General features: G+C 41.4%; 1 protein-coding gene across 1 annotated transcript; it reads right to left on the reverse strand.

Moving 5' to 3' along the window:
- Positions 1–2,642: 2,642 nt before the first annotated feature.
- On the reverse strand, positions 2,643–7,654 carry LOC123044486 (ribosome-recycling factor, chloroplastic). The gene is made up of 12 exons (XM_044467226.1): positions 7,422–7,654; positions 6,364–6,484; positions 6,214–6,280; positions 6,022–6,117; positions 5,166–5,263; positions 4,970–5,081; positions 4,360–4,401; positions 3,616–3,672; positions 3,488–3,538; positions 3,345–3,401; positions 3,112–3,155; positions 2,643–2,960 (listed from the first exon to the last, which is right to left on the reverse strand). Exons 1-11 carry the CDS (start codon positions 7,501–7,503, stop codon positions 3,138–3,140), a joined length of 801 nt encoding a protein of 266 aa, XP_044323161.1. The 5' UTR covers positions 7,504–7,654; the 3' UTR covers positions 2,643–2,960; positions 3,112–3,137.
- Positions 7,655–17,376: the final 9,722 nt, after the last annotated feature.

Below are 17,376 nucleotides of genomic sequence, written 5' to 3' on the forward strand. Positions count from 1 at the left end.
ATGCCCCGTAGTCAACGGGGATGTCTCATTGTACTACACGAGCATCGCTAAAAAAAACTAAGGTAATTTCAGAAAAATGCGAGCACCAAGTACGAGACTTGAACCTTGGCAGGTTTGATTCTACCATAACGAACATAGCTATCGGAGCAATGAGTGGACAAGAACATTTGGTTCCTGGGTGTATATACATCCTATATGTAAAAAATAGAATTAAATAAAAATTAAGAAAATTCTGAAAATATTTTTGAAATAAACTTGACCATCCATTTTACTCACAAAAAACTTCACAAAAAAAACGTTGACTTTAGGTAAAGAAACAAAAAAAATTAGGCCAAAAAAGTGTGATTAGTGACTTGTATATAGCAATAAATTTTACCTTTTTTGCCCTAAAGTCGACGATAGTTTTTATGCGTGAAAATTTATATACCAATGCAAAAGAAAGTCGAGTTTATTCAAAAAAAGTTTTCAACATTTTTAATTATTGTCTTTCCCATATCTTGTGACCCAAGAACCAAAGGGCTTTCCCAACGCTCCGTTCACTATCTTAGAACGGTCCAGGATAGCAAACTGAGCGCTCGGATTGCTCTAAAAAAAATCTAACATGGTGATTTATTTCATTAAAAAAAGAGTTATCATATAACCTAAAATATACCAGTTCTTATCACTAAAATAAAAAAAATACTTTTTCCTAACAAGATACATCACTTGTGAAATCTTTCGATACTCGACAAATAAAATACATGTAAAATAGTGTGTTAATTTTAAAGTACTTCCTCTGCAAGAAATATAAGATCGTTAGATCACTATATGGAGCAATCCGAGCACTTGAATTTTTTACTCTCTAGTCTAGATCCATTGCACATTCCATGCTTGGATGGCAGCGGATATCTTAAAATATCTCTAGCCAATTTGAAAAGTATCTTGTCTTTTATCTGTGGAGTTGGACTTTTCTTAGGTGGGGGTTGAAAAATATCTTATTGACCGCGGTAAAAGAAAAGAAAATTATTTTGTTGACCAAAATTCAGAACACACGAGTACCCAGCTACCATATCCTTTTCCCGATCGACCAATCCACATCGTCCGGTCTCCGGTGGCCGGCGATGGTGCCTGAACGAGTGCACGGTCCAGATCACCTCGCCTCTCCACGCCGAGAGCCCCGAGATCTCATCGCGACAGGGACAGCCGCGGGCCCCGCACGACGGTCCAATTGCTTTCCGCGCCCACCTGGGTCCACGTACACGTGGGGCCACGCCCGACCCGCTGCCGTGTCCGTATAGTTCTGCTATGCTCCTCCAGGGGGGTCCCACGTCTTCACAAGCCGTGGGTCCCACTATAGGCCGGTTGTCGTTGCACTACTTGGTGAGTAAATATTTCAGGGGTGGGCCCGCCTGAATAGACAGCAGATGCTGGGCCACGGAAGCATGGGACCCACTAACTTTTTCACCCCTCCCCATATCCACCAGTACTACTCCACAGATTACAGTGGCTGACGTTATGTGCCACGGCACTGGCATGTGCAGTCGGCATGGTATAGTCAACCCGAGGGACAGTACAAAGGCAGAGGGCGCCGCGCCGCGCTCTCTGAAAAGACGAGGCGAGCAGAGGAATACCACGGCGACGAGCGTGGCTTTCTTTCTCCTCTCGTCACCGCGCCTCAAGCGTCAGGCGGCGTGGAAATCTGCGCTGCCGCTGCCTGGGAGAACGGCGACGGAAGCGAGATGACGACGGCGGAGAGCGGCCACCCCGGCCATCGACTTGCTACCTTCCATTTCCGCCCTGGCCGGTGCGTTTTTGTTGGTTTTGTTTTTGATTCTCCATCTGCCTCGGTTGAACGGTTCGGTCGATCTGATCTGCCTCTTTCCAACTTGCGCCGGGTTCTCCTTCTTGTCCCCTCAAAGTTTGATCTACATATATGTTGTTTTCGTCGGTCCCATTCCTGGGTGATCGGTTCCACTTTTGAGCATCGTTTTCCGCCGCTTCAATCTTGAAGCCTCTGAGATTTTGACGTGTCTCCTAGATTGCGCCCAACGCACGCACTCCTCCGGCTTCTCTTATCACAAGTGCTGCTACTAAAAGATGTTCAGTAGTACTCCAACACATTAGCACCGTCTAATCGAATGACCATTTTTCCATTTTTTGAAGGGGATCATTTTCCCAACCTTGCAAAAAGGAAAACAACCATGAGGACAAAACGAACTGCATGGTAGTAATAATTTGCTAATTGCTGCTTCTCCTATCGTTGAGGTGATATCTGACGGACACATGAAGTACTCCTATCCTACTCGAGCAGTAGCATTAGCACAGCATTCAAAATGCTTACCGGTCCATGCCGGCAATGAATACTTTGCCTACCGGAGTCACCATCACTCAATCCTAGTGGAGAACACAGGAATGGGACGTACTGTATGCCGGGACCACCCGCCGATTGGTGGCCCTACCACTGCCACACGAGTCCGGCCCGTCCTTCCGTGGGGCCGGCACCAGCGTCCGTAATTATCGCAGCCTGGTCGTTGTCGGCAAGGGACGTGTCGCTCTGCCAGTCATCGGTGTGGATATTTTCACATGGGACCCATGATACACTGGCTATAGCCGGTGGCCGGGCCTATCGTGTCAAAGATACAGTAAAGCCTCGTTTCAATCTCTGAAACATGGAAAAGAACTTGCCCAATTTGTAGCACCCGATTGCAGTGGAGCCTGGCCCAGGGTATACAATTAGCAAAGGAAACATGAAAAGAACTTTTAGAGTGCACATCACAGAATTTAATTCGTGGAAATATTGACAATGGCAGTCGGACGGGAAGACGGCGAAGGCCTAATTACAAAAGGGAAACCATAGAGCAGCAACACTGTCTCAACTTTGCATCCATCAGTCTTAGCGAGACTCCAACAACCCAACGAGTGCACCCCATCGCACTGGCAGCCATCCGATGACCAGAGGAGGGCTTCAGAAAACATGTAGCCTGTAGCAATTCACGTGTTAGCTGCTAATTTCATGAAATGACTGCCGTTTTAGGAGCAAGGTTCTGTGATAACCCAACAAATGTGTTGGTTGCTGATACATCAGTTTCTTCAACACAGCCAAGGTACTTCACAGGGCGAAATGCGACTCACCAGTTTTTGTTCAGTCGGGTCGGGATCTAAACCTTGCTCAGCTCCTGAAAAGGGAAAATCCATAAGTTTTTGTTTATTTTTCCATGGTTCAGAAGCAATGATGATCAATAATACAGTAACTCCTTTGGCATCAAGCGAAGCCATTTTTCACTAGTTGCGTCGAATTAGCCAATTATCTTAAGACAGGAGTAACACTGAAGCGATAAGCCGGACCATCTTATGGACCCAAGTACCTGTTCCTTCTGCTTTTGGATGGCTTCAACCTTTTTCATGTACTCGTCTGTGATTTTCTGTAGAATTAGTACAAGAAGTTAGTCTTAGTCCCCAATGCATCACTGTACTAAGTACGGGGGGGCATGAAAGTGTGTATCCTCACTTGTAGATCGGCTGATAAATCCTTCACATTATCTTCAGAAAGTTTCTTTTCCTATGTATACAAGCGCAAGCTATTAATCTGAGGGCAAAGGTAGTCCAACGAACTAGTACCAGCTGAGAAGAGCAAACCTTCTCTAGCTTATCATAGGCTTTGATTGCATCTCGTCTTATGTTTCTGATAGCAACCTGAAAAAAAGTCATAGTTATCACCCATTCTTATTAGGATCCACTAAGGAGAAGGAAATCACAATATTTCATAAAAATTATCGTACAACTCAACATCTTGTATATACTAAAGCATGAGCATCTACAGATGTTAGAACAACAGCAGAAAAGAACAGAGATCGACATGCCTTTTACCAAGTTCGGAAAAGAACATTTCTGTACACCAATTTATGTGTAACAGACACAGTAAAGAGCATGTGATTTAACAACTTTCATGAAACATCAACAGTTCATACGTGGTTGTTGTTAAATTTTATCTACTGTACATCACGATTACAACAGAAGTAATTCGTAAAGGTGAGATAAATAACTTATCCGCAAATACATAAAGGCTTCAGATATACTCCCTCCATTCCTAAATATTTGTCTTTTTTGAGATTTCAAATGGACTACCACATATGGATGTATATAGACATATTTTATGGTGTAGATTCACTCATTTTACTCCGTATGTAGTCACTTGTTGAAATCTCTAGAAAAATATTTAGGAACGGGGGTACTTCAAACTGTTGAAATAGTGCAAGTAGGGTGGCCAATCATAAATAAAATGCATGAAAACGTTGTACAGAAAATTAAGCCCCGGTATAAATATAATTATAAATATTCTGCTGAAAAGAATGTATAATGTGTGCCAAGGTGAGGTTGTACCTTGCCTTCTTCAGATAACTTGGCTACGTTTTTTGTCATTTCCTGCCCCATGAAAAAAGAGAAGATTAATTGGGAAAAAAGATATAAGAATTTTATTATCTGTGCAAAACCTATAGATTGGACATGTTATCAAGCTATAGAAAATTCCTATGCTTGAACAACTACACTTAAGCAGCAAGCAACACTTACCAGATAATCCATCTAAAATGTTCACTAGAAAAAACATGCCCTTTTTACGCATCATGTTCAAATCAATTTCTGATCTTTGAGTTAAAGAATGTTGTATTTTATGGTGCTAACAAATCAGTGAAGGTGCCACTTGGGAATCACATAAGTTTCAGAAACATATTTTAGTACAAGAGTTATCTTTTCTCTTAGCTGGTGTGTCTAGGTCTCAGATATGAATTATTAAAGTCTCCTTACTATTATGATTCGAGAAATGGTGTGCATATTAAGATTTGTTGTTGTCATATTTCCCAATTGAATTTTAACACAAGGAAGAAGAAATAGGCACAATCATGCAAACTAAAAGTGTGACCAAACGAGTCAGAATTTAAATGCACAATACTACTAATTTAAGCACAAGAGGTTGGAAATGTAATGCACAAACCTTTCTGCGGTCAGATGTCAATGGTGGGACAGTGACTCGTATCACTTCTCCATCATTGCTTGGTGTTACCCCAATATTTGCAGCAACTATAGCTTTCTCAATGAGCTTGAGGCTGCACAGTATATATATGTCAACAACACGGGACGTACAAAGCAATACCAAGCTATGCCTAAACTGGGGACGATAAATAGCTTACCAAGACTTGTCATATGGTTGGATAAGAAGAGAAGTCGCATCTGGGGTATTTATCTGTGCAATAGTCTTCAAGTTTACAGGAGTTCCATAGTACTCAACCTGCAAGGAATTATTCGCCATATGAGCAGCTTCACCATTGCACAGTAACCTCTTTGTGCTTTAGCCATAATTGCATATGCTAATTCAATTGTTTCCAAACAAAATCAATGAATTGTATTGACCACACATTGTTCCACTGATATCAGTTCAGAATTGAATGGTAACTATTAGCCTACTGAAATAACTACTGGTTCACACGTAGCCTAGTTATGGAGTAAACCAATTAAATTGTTATACAGATACAGAAAGGACATTACACGGAATGACAGGTGCTATCATGCAATTGTTACTTTCAGAATATAAAAAAAAGAAGGAATAATCGAGAAAGGCGTTTTGGAGGCCGAGCTCCATGGAGGCCTTTATTTTTGAAAAATTCAAATTCAAACTTTTATGGTTCAAAAAATTCTGAAAAAAAATATGCGTGTATGTAAGGATGTAACTCACATATGTGTAAAAATTCATGATGAAATACCTTGAATTGCGACCTGTACAAAAAAGACAAATCCATGGCCTAGGAGGATGGATAGTATCATGTGTTAAACAGCCCCAGATTTGTCTTTTTTGCACAGCCCTCATTTCAATGTATTTTGAACTGAAAATTTACACACATGTGTATTATGCCTTCATATATATCTGTGATTTTTTTCAGAATTTTTTGAGGTGTAAAAATACGAATTTCAATGAAATTTGAAATTTGAATCCGGAGGCCTCACTGGAGCCCGAGCTCCAAAAGGGATTTCCGGGAATAATCATCAAACCTCAATCCTGTCGAGCATAGACGGGTTTGCCCGCCCAGTCCTGACGGTATTGAAGTTCGATTGAACTGTTTCAATGGCCTTCTCCATCTTTTCTTTCTGACAATACATAGTGCCAGCTAGTTAGCACCATGCGTAAAAGACTTTACAAGGCAAATATTAACACTTCTAATACAGAGTTGCATTGTTATTTACAGCTTGTTCTTCAACGATCATCTTTTCTTCCTCAATTTCTTCATTAGTGGCATGCCTCAAAACTGCTCTGATACATGATAATCACAAGTTAACGAAGACTAACTTGAAGCTCATCAAGTATAAGAAATATTTAAATGCAAAACTACTCGCCTCTTGTCCGAGTGTTGAAGAACCAAAGGCACACCAAAGAAACCCACTGCTCCAGACTGAAATTTCATGAAGTTTGTGGACGAACTTAACAGGGATGAACGGTTTGAGAGACAACCACAACCTGTGAAATACAGTATTCTCTGGTGAGACCTTGCCCAACATTGAGTTCTAGTAGGAATATGTACTCTGGTTGCTTTGTAAACAAGTAGGAATATGTAAATATGGTAGAAGCAGTACTGAGAAAGAACCACAACATGTTGAATGCAGTATGTTCTGATGATTGATGATGCCTTGTCACATTGTTCCTTGCTGATGAAATTATGTGAATACAGCAGTCTGCTCTTATCTACTTCGTCCGGAATTAGTTGATGCTCAAACAGATGTATCTAGCACTGACATACATCTAGATACATCCATTTGAGTGCCAACTAATTCCGGACGGAGGGAGTAGAAACTAGTTACTTGGAGCCACATTAGCTACTACATCCATCTCACCAGTTTTCCACGACAAACAATGAACATCCAGTGATGAATTTCGTGAGATACATCGATTTATAAATGGCTTCGGTCACTTCTGAATGACCCTGAATTGTGAAGGATAACAACTGTCAATGGTTTCCTGATATCTTATTTATTTAAGTGCAAAGAAATACTAGTATCCCAACAGCCTGGGGAAGACATTAGCTTGAAACCACAAGTAAAGTAATACTAGTACATATTTTCCACAGGCATTGTGAAATGCACGTTGAAATGACTCTCAATTACATATCCAAGTGCACAGTGGAGTATAGAGCTTGCCGTTCCAAATCCGATTCAGTCTTCGTTTGTCTATAGGCTGGCTCGACGCAAACAGCAACCTAAATGCAAAGGTAGTGCCGTGAACGGAGAAGCGATAAAAGCACCGGCATTTGCATTCCACCGCATTCCTGACCTGGGGTTCGTCTTGGCGCTACAGTGCTTACTACGCCGAAACCCGTACCATGAATGATAAAAGCAGAATACGGATGACACTCGCGGGTTTCAACGAAGCGGGAAAGCGCGGGGGAAGGAGGAGCAACCTGGGCGCTGGGGCAGACGGGCAGAGGAGAGGGCGCAGGGCGGGGAGGCCGCCGCCGCAGGGGAGACGGCGTGGAGCGCCATGGCGCGGCAGCAGGCGGAGTGGTAGCGAGGGGAAGGCCGAGTGGAGAGTTGTGGATTGGTATGGAAATTGTGGATAAGGAGAGGAAGGAGGGGAAGGAGGGAAATGGCCGAAGAGGTTTGTGAGCTCTCGTGGGCTAGTAGCGCCTGCTGGACTCCAATTATTTCGCAGATCATGAATGCTTGGTGCCTTCTTATGGGCCGTGCGTAAAACTTGAGAGATTCTTTTTCCATAGTTCATAAAAATGTTTTTATTATTAAAAAACATTTCCAACGTGCATTCAAAAAAATTTCAAACCATGTTTTGGTAAAAAATGTATTTGAAAATTATGAAACATTTATAAAAACATTATTTGTACAATAAAAATGATAAAACTTGTGTGAAAAAAATTAGACGTAAAAACATATACTAGAAAAATGTTAATCATGTATTTGAAATAAGTTAAACATGTGTAAAAAATATTCCTAACGTACAGGAAAAAAATATACAATGCGTATGAAAAATGTAGACATGTGTTAAAAATATAAAAGGGATTTTAAAAATAAAACCAGAGATAATTGATGGAAACTGATGAAAGAAAACAAAGAAACCCATAGGAAAAATGAAAACTCCAAACAAACCGGAGAAAACGAATAAAAACCATAAAATAAATATACAAAACTGAAGAAAACAGAAAAAGGAAAAATTAAACAGACGACCGGCGAAGCAAATGTGCCAACACGCAATAATGGACCGGTCTGGTACTGTAGCGACTGTGGGCGAGCCCTATTATATATCAAGTACGGGCGATACATAGCAATTGCGGTGGGAGCTATATCTGGCCTGTAGTGAGATGCATGCTCCCCTCGCCGGCCCAGTACCGTAGTATGGTTTTGGGCTGTTTTGCAATGGGTTTTCGGGTTTTCTTCTATTTTTTGTGGTTTTTGGTTTTATTTGTTTTCTTTTTAGTTTTTTCTTTGGTTATCTATGTTTCTTCGTTCACTTTTTAGCTTTTTTCCTTTTCTTCATTTTGGTTTTCTTCAGGTTTCTTAACGCAAGTCTACAGTTTTTCGTATACATTAGATACATTTCTTGTACATGTTAAATAATTTTTAAATATAATATTAATATTTTTTTCAAATATATTTTTTGATGCCTATTTTATTTTTCATACGGATTATACATATTTGTTATTATATGGGCTTATCTTTTTAAAATGCATGATTCACAATAATTTTTTTTGAGTTCCACTTTTTCATACATATTATATTTTTTTAATACAATAAGAACATTTTTATATACTCATTAAACATTTTTGAAAATACATGATTAACCTTTTTCAGATATAAGTTTTGCTGTCTGTCTTTTTTAATAAAAAATGGACGTTTTATATATATAGTGGAAACATTTAACTTATATACGTTCAACATTTTTCAAGTACATGATTAACAATTTTTCATATATATATATATATATTCTAATATCTATTTTTTCATACAAGTTGTACATTTTTTGTATACATAAGCAACATTTTTCTTATACACATTTAACACTTTCCAGGTACATCCTAAACAAACTTTTTTCAAACATAGGTTCTAATTTCAAAAAAGTTCCGTACGTATCATACATTTTTCTATTACATTAGAACCATTTTTATACACATTGAACATTTTTCAAATACATGACCTGCATTTTTTTATAAATACATGAGGCATCGGGACAGAAAACAAAAGATGAGCAATATCATATGAGCAGAATAAAAAGGAGTTTGGACCATAGCATGGTTAACAATAAAACTAGAAGCAACATGCACGCTTTACCGCACCGACTCATGAGTCCAACATAAATTTTGCACGTTGCCCCAAGATGTATTGCAAAGAGCCTCCATATAAGAAATTACAATTTGGCTAATTTGGATATAGGAACAATGCATACATCCCCTTCTTGGTACAGTAAACACATTGTTTCATCTCAGACGACAACCATTTAGTCTAGATAAAGGATAACTTTCAGAAAAAGAATTAACCCTTAGAACCTCTTAACAAAAAATTACATTGTCACTATAGAGTAACTTGGAAATTTTCAAATTTTCAAACATGTTATGTAAAATGGATATCTACGGCAATGCTATTCAAATGAAAAAGAAAAAAGAAAAACCAAACATTAATCAACACAGTAAGTTATTTTGCCAAGCCATTGCATTTAGCACCAAGTGCAAATAATTGGTGTTGTTGTTTCACCTCCCTTTAATGAAACAACACATGATGCTACCAATTTCTTGTAATTTTTACGAGCAAGCACGTTGATGATCAAAATCATTGCTGTTATGAACAGACATGCATATGCTCAAAATAAAAAGAGACCATAAAACACCTAGAAATCTTGGGCTGGCCTATTGCGACATAACAAAATAAGAAGAGAGCTAAACTTCTTTCTCTTCCCAGGCACCGCACCTGCATGCACGTTCGGCTTCGCATTATCCTCCCTCCTTCACTTGAACGACGCACTTCATTTGTAAATGGATAGTCAGCTGCACATCAACAACCAGCAAACTTCATTACAAATCCAAGGTTCTCGAAAAACAATACGCCATGGATAGAATAAAACAGATCTAAACAAATAGCATATATACTACCAATTACCATGCCTGAATTAGCAGTAATATGGTATGAAAAAGAATTAGATAGTACTCAAATACGTCAGCTTATATTGCTTACACTAAACAGAAAAATAAAGTAAACTGGAATCATGCTTTCTACTTCACAATGCTTAGAACAGAGTGGGTTTAACAAATAAAGGAAATTATAGGAAAGAAGAAAAATGTACCCTACAACATTGGTACAAACGAGCGCCTTAAGCCGAGTCGGCGACATCAAAGAGAAACAGGGCAGCGCTGTTGTGATGCACTCACCTCCATCATCTCCCAACAACCTCCTCTGTCCCTCCCGAGCTTCTGCACACAAACACAAACACTGACCTGCATGTCTAGCTGTAGAAAAGGGATCACAACACACACACACACACACACACACACACACACACACACACAGAGAGAGAGAGAGAGAACCAGTTAAACCATGTACCATAGTTGGAGGATCCTAGGGACCCAGCAATTAAGTGCAAAACAAAACTATCTAAATATGCACCTTCAGATGGCTGATACTAAAAGTAGTAACCATCAACAGTACAGATAGATGTAATGACATTACTAACTCTAAGAACATGCTGGGGGTTCGTTCAGAATGCTAAGTATCTCTAAGGCTGTGTTTGATAGTAAAGTACCAGAAAACTAAAGTATTAAAAAACTACATTATTTTAGCATGAAGATATAAGATACCACAGTTTTCAGATTGTCTAATTTATTTCAGAATTCAAAGTAATATTACAACATTATGTCCAATCAGCACTCCGATCCTTCCAAGTTAAAAGCTAATGGGTACTATCACCGGACAGCCAGGAACGCCCCCAAGGACATTGCATTAGCACGTACACAGGTATATCCATCTATTCACGGTAGCAAATTAGCACCAAGCAGTAGCAAAAGGGAACCAGTTACTACTACCCTTGACAGTAGCGAATTAGCACCAAACAGCCGCAAAAAGAGAACGAATTACTACTTCCCTTTACAGTAGCATTGGCCCTTCACAGTAGCAAAGATGTCTACATACTCGCACCATTCATCCATCCATCTAGCAAGCAACTAGCACCACTCCTCCATCCATCAAGCAAACCATCTAGTAGTACCTAACATCAACATACATCCATCTATCCAAGATCCACTAATCCATGTAACTAGCAGCATGGACAAGAGAGGAACAGGAGACAGAGAGATGAACAATGTGAGCAACTCACTGGATCTGGTGGAAATCGAACTAGGGTTTCAATTTGAATCGGAGGAGGAAATAGTTTGCGTAGCTATTCCGCCCATCCACCCACACAACGACACAATCGATACAAGCATCGGCCGAAGCCGCCGTCCGGTTCCTTCCTACCTATTACAATGGTGACTACTGGCTATTTAAAGGAAATGACCGTTAACATAGTTAACGGGCCCAAGATGGATCAACGTAACGGGTTGGCGTCCTCCTTTGCCTCATGGGCCGGCTCGTCCCAGGCCCATCTCCCGCCTTTGCCTCTTCAGCGCCCTCATCGCGTGCTGCTGCTTGTTGTCGGGCTGCTAACATCCCCCCTCCTTGAGAAGCGGCTTGACCCCAAGCCGTAGCTCTCGGAAATTGCTGTTTGAGAGAGTCCAGATCCTCCCAAGTTGCTTCATTTGCAGAACACCCACTCCACAAGATCAAGCCTTGGGCCACGAGTTTGTGGCCTACTTGACGAACTCGCTGCCGAAGAATCTGAACTGGTACTTGCAGAGAAGCCGTAACTGAAGGAAGGCAAGCTTGTACCTGTACTGATGGAGGGACAAATTTCTGCAGTTGCGATACGTGAAAAACTGGGTGTACCTTACTCCCCTCCGGTAGTTGGAGCCTATAAGCCACCTCACCAATCTTCTCACTGATAGGGAAAAGGCCCAAAATATTTGAAGGAAAGCTTGTGATTTGCTCGGACCACCACCGACGACTGAACATATGGTTGTAGTTTGAGAAAGACCATTTCTCCTTCAGCAAAGACACATTCTGTGTGATGTTTGTCAACCTGTTGTTTCATGCGATGTTGCACATGCACTAGGTGCTGTCTGACAGAGTCCATGACCAGTTTCCTGGAGTCCAACCACTGCTGCAAATCGACTGGAGCCAAAGTATCAGATTCAGAAATGCCAAAGTATCGATGAGCATGCCCATAGATTACTTCAAAAGGAGACTTATCAAGAGCAGAATGCCAATTACTGTTATACCAGAACTCACAAAGGGAAAGCCACTTGCTCCACTGATTAGGATGTGTAGTTATGAAACACCTCAAATAACACTCCACTTGTTGGTTAACGCGGTCCGTTTGCCCATCAGTCTCCGGATGATGTGCTGAACTCATGTTCAATTCTGCACCAGTTTTAGAAATGAGCAATCTCCAAAAGTTGCTGGTAAATATGGGATCTCGATCAGACACAATAAGTCTAGGCATTCCATGAAGCTTGTATACATTATCTATGAAGACCTCTGCTATTTTCTGAGCATTGAAGGGATGCTTGAGAGGAATGAAGTGACCATATTTAGAGAACTTGTCCAGTACAACCAAAACACAGTCATAGTGTGAGGAAGGAGGAAGACCAGATATAAAATCCATGGTCACAGTATCCCAAGCCTTGTTAGGAACAGGCAGAGGAGATAAAAGACCAGGGTAATTCACCCTCTCTGGTTTTGCTTGCTGGCAAATCAAACAAGACTGCACTTGTGTTTTAATAAACTGCTTCATACCATACCACTTGAACAGAGAACGAATTCGTTTGTATGTTACAGGGAACCCAGAGTGACCCCCAGAGGACTGTCATGAAAAGCAGAAAATATCCTGAGGTGTAAAGCAGGGTTCTGACCTAACCAGATGCAGGACTTGTACCTGAGAAGACCATTAATGAGAGTAAAATTTGGTTTAGATGCAGGGGTTACTGCTAACTGCTGCAAGATGGCCTGAGCTTTGGTGTCACCCACATAACTATCAGCAACATCAGACAACCAAGAAGGTTGAGCTCCAGAGACAAGAAACACTTGAGAAGGATCAGGTGGTCTCCTTGATAAAGCATCAACAGCAGAATTAGTAGAGCCTTGCTTGTATTGGATTTGGTAATTCAAACCCAAGAGCTTAGTTAAACACTTTTGTTGCCAGGGAGTGTGCGATCTCTGGTCCTGCAGATGTGCTAAACTTTTCTGGTCAGTTTTAATAGTGAACTGTTGGACCTGCAGATAAGATCTCCACTGATCAACTGCCAACAAAATAGCCAAGTATTCCTTCTCATAAACAGATAATCCTCTGTTTCTAGGGCCCAGTGCTTTGCTGACAAATTCACATGCATCAGTCTCTATAGTGAAAGGTTTGGAAAAATCAGGCAAGACCAACACTGGAGCAGACACCAGAGCTTGTTTCAATATAGCAAATGCTTCTTCAGTTACAGAGGTCCACACAAAAGGCACACACTTCTTCAAAAGTTTTGTAAGGGGCTTAGCAATAATGCCATAGTGCTTAATGAATTTCCTGTAGTAACCACTAAGACCAAGGAAACCTCTGACCTCCTTAACATTAACATGAGTAGGCCAATTTTGCACAGCCACAATCTTACTGGGATCAGTAGCCACTCCCTTGGAGCTAATCACATGGCCTAAATAAGAAATTTCTTGTTGAGCAAAAGAACATTTGGACATCTTCACTTTCCACTACTCCTTTTGCAAAATTTCCAGCACTTGTCTGACATGCTTCAGATGTTCTCTATAAGTTTTAATGAAAATTAGGATATCATCAAAGAAAACCAAGGCACATTTCCTCAATACAGGAGATAGATCAAAGTTCATTGACCCTTGGAAAGTACCAGGTGCCTCACTCAGCTCAAAAGCCATGACAGTGAATTCATAATGGCCATTGTGTGTATGAAATGCAGTTTTGTATTCCTCTCCTGGAGCAAGCCTGATTTGATGATAGCCAACTTTCAAGTCCAGCTTAGAAAACCAACAAGCCCCAGCTAATTCATCTAAAAGTTCATCAATAACTGGAATAGGGTACTTGCCTTTTATAGTAATAGCATTCAAATGTCTGAAATCCACAACTAACCTCCAGGTACCTTCTTCTTTCTTTTTAACTAGCAGCACAGGAGAAGAAAATGGACTTTTGTTGACTCTTATCATGCCCAACGAAAGCAGTTCCTGAATCTGTTTCTCCAGCTCATCTTTGAGTTGAGGAGCAATTCTATAGGGTTTGACAGAAACAGGCCTAGCTCCTGGTATAAGAGGGATATGATGATCATGCGCTCTTCTGGGAGGAAGGCCAGTGGGGGCTTCAAATACAGATGCAAATTCATCCAGTATTACTTGCATATCAGGGGCAACATTCCCTTCTCCAGGACAGATAACAACACTGATATAGATCACTATAATAGCAAATTCAGTTGGCAACAGACCTTATAATGTAACCACAGTGCCTTTCTGATGAAATGAGAGCCACTTCTGTATCCAATCCACTTGCATAGGGCGGTGAAGAGCCAGCCAATCCAACCCCAAAATACCATCATAGGAGGCCAATGGTAGAAACCTGAAATCAGATACAAAAGCAGTACCACAACAAGTCCAGGTGGACTGTTTCATACATTGTGAGCAAGACAGAGTATCACCCCCAGCAACAATCACTGAAATTGTGGGAGTAGACTGAACCCCTTGCAACTGGTCAACAAACTTGCTGTCCACAAATGAATGAGTACTGCCAGAATCCACTATAAAAACCAGAGAAAGACCTTGCAACTGAACTTCAAGTTGTAAGGTAGGAGCATTGGAATCTTTGCCCACTGCAGCAGCTGACAGACGCATAGCATGGACAGATAAACTGTCATCATCAGAAGTAGGAGACCCAACTTCCATCATTTGCATATGATCTATGAGTTCCTGCACAAAATGTAGCTGCCCAGTAGACCTACAAATATGATCCTTGGCCCATTTCTCTCCATAGACAAAGCATAAGCCCTTAGCGCACCTATAAGATCTAAGAGCTGACCACTTGTCTTCAGTGTGAACTATTTTAACAGGTCCAGAAACCTTGCGATCATTAGACAGACGTACTCGGGAGGAAGGGGTAAGGGCAGGGCACCCACCTTGATTAGAGAGGGCGAGTTAAGGGGAGTAAGGCCCTCACCCAATTCCTCATGCAGCAGGGCCAAATCATAAGTAACATCAAGGTCCTTAGGTTTCTGCAGTGCTACAACAACTCGAACTCCTAGCTTCAGTCCATCAAGGAAACAAGTAGTGTAATGTAACGAATTGGGAGCATCCTCATAAGCAGACAGCTGATCATACAAATCAGCAAAACGATCAACATAATCAACCACTGTCCTGTTTGAGCAATACGAAACAGTTGCCTAAGCAAAGTTTGGTGTTGATTCCGACCGAAACGGCTCTGTAAACTGCTGCAAAATTCATTCCAAGTCGCATTTGGCTGTCTTCGCTGCATCGATTCCAACCACCGAGCTGCTAGTCCTTCAAACTGTTGGGGAACGTAGTAATTTCAAAAATATTCCTACGCACACGCAAGATCATGGTGATGCATAACAACGAGAGGGGAGAGTGTGTCCACATACCCTCGTAGACTAAAAGCGGAAGCGTTAGCACAACGCGGTTGATGTAGTCGTATGTCTTCACGATCCGACCGATCAAGTATCGAACGCACGGCACCTCCTAGTTCTACACACGTTCAACTCGATGACGTCCCTCGAACTCCGATCCAGCCGAGCTTTGAGGGAGAGTTCCGTCAGCACAACGGTGTGGTGACGATGATGATGTTCTACCAACGCAGGGCTTCGCCTAAGCACCGCTATGATATTATCGAGGTGGATTATGGTGGAGGGGGCACCGCACATGGCTAAGAGATCCAAGGGATCAATTGTTGTCACTATGGGGTGGCCCCCTCCTCCGTATATAAAGGAGGGGAGGAGAGGGCCAGCCAGGAGGAGGAGGCGCGCCCAAGGGGGGGATTCCTACTCCCACCGAGAGTGGGACTCCTCCTTTTCCTATTTGGAGAGGGAGAGGGAAGGAAGAGGAAGGAGGGAGGAAGGAAGGAAAGGGGGGCCGACCCCCCTCCCAATTCATATTGGGCTTGGGGGGGCGCCTCCCCCCTTGCTCCTTTCCCCTCCTTTCCACTAAAGCCCATTAAGGCCCATATACCTCCCGGGGGGTTCCGATAACCTCCTCGTGCTCCGGTATTGTCCCAATCTCACCCGGAACCATTCCGGTGTCCAAATATAGTCGTCCAATATATCGATCTTTATGTCTCGACCATTTAGAGATCCTCGTCATGTCTGTGATCACATCCGGGACTCTGAACTACCCTCGGCACATCAAAACACATAAACTCATAATATAACTGTCATCGAACTTTAAGCGTACGGACCCTACGGGTTCGAGAACTATGTAGACATGACCGAGACACATCTCCGGTCAATAACCAATAGCGGAACCTGGATGCTCATATTGGCTCCCACATATTCTACGAAGATCTTTATCGGTCAAACCGCATAACAACATACGTTGTTCCCTTTGTCATCGGTATGTTACTTGCCCGAGATTCGATCGTCGGTATCTCAATACCTAGTTCAATCTCGTTACCGGCAAGTCTCTTTACTCGTTACATAATGCATCATCCCGTAACTAACTCATTAGCTACATTGTTTGCAAGGCTTATAGTGATGTGCATTACTGAGAGGGCCCAGAGACACCTCTCCGACGATCGGAGTGACAAATCCTAATCTCAAAATATGTCAACTCAACAAGTACCTTCAGAGACACATGTAGAGCACCTTTATAATCACCCAATTACGTTATGACGTTTGGTAGCACACAAAGTGTTCCTCAGGTAAGCGGGAGTTACATAATCTCATAGTCATAGGAACATGTATAAGTCATGAAGAAAGCAATAGCAACATACTAAATGATCAAGTGCTAAGCTAACAGAATGGATCAAGTCAATCACATCATTCTCCTAATGATGTGATCCCATTAATCAAATGACAACTCATGTCTATGGTTAGGAAACTTAAGCATCTTTGATTAACGAGCTAGTCAAGTAGATGCATACTAGTGACACTATGTTTGTCTATGTATTAACACATGTATTATGTTTCGGGTTAATACAATTCTAGCATGAATAATAAACATTTATCATGAAATAAGGAAATAAATAATAACTTTATTATTGCCTCTAGGGCATATTTCCTTCAGTCTCCCACTTGCACTAGAGTCAATAATCTAGATTAC

The sequence above is a fragment of the Triticum aestivum genome, chromosome 2B (genome assembly GCF_018294505.1).
Source record: "Triticum aestivum cultivar Chinese Spring chromosome 2B, IWGSC CS RefSeq v2.1, whole genome shotgun sequence".
Lineage (NCBI taxonomy): Eukaryota > Viridiplantae > Streptophyta > Magnoliopsida > Poales > Poaceae > Triticum > Triticum aestivum.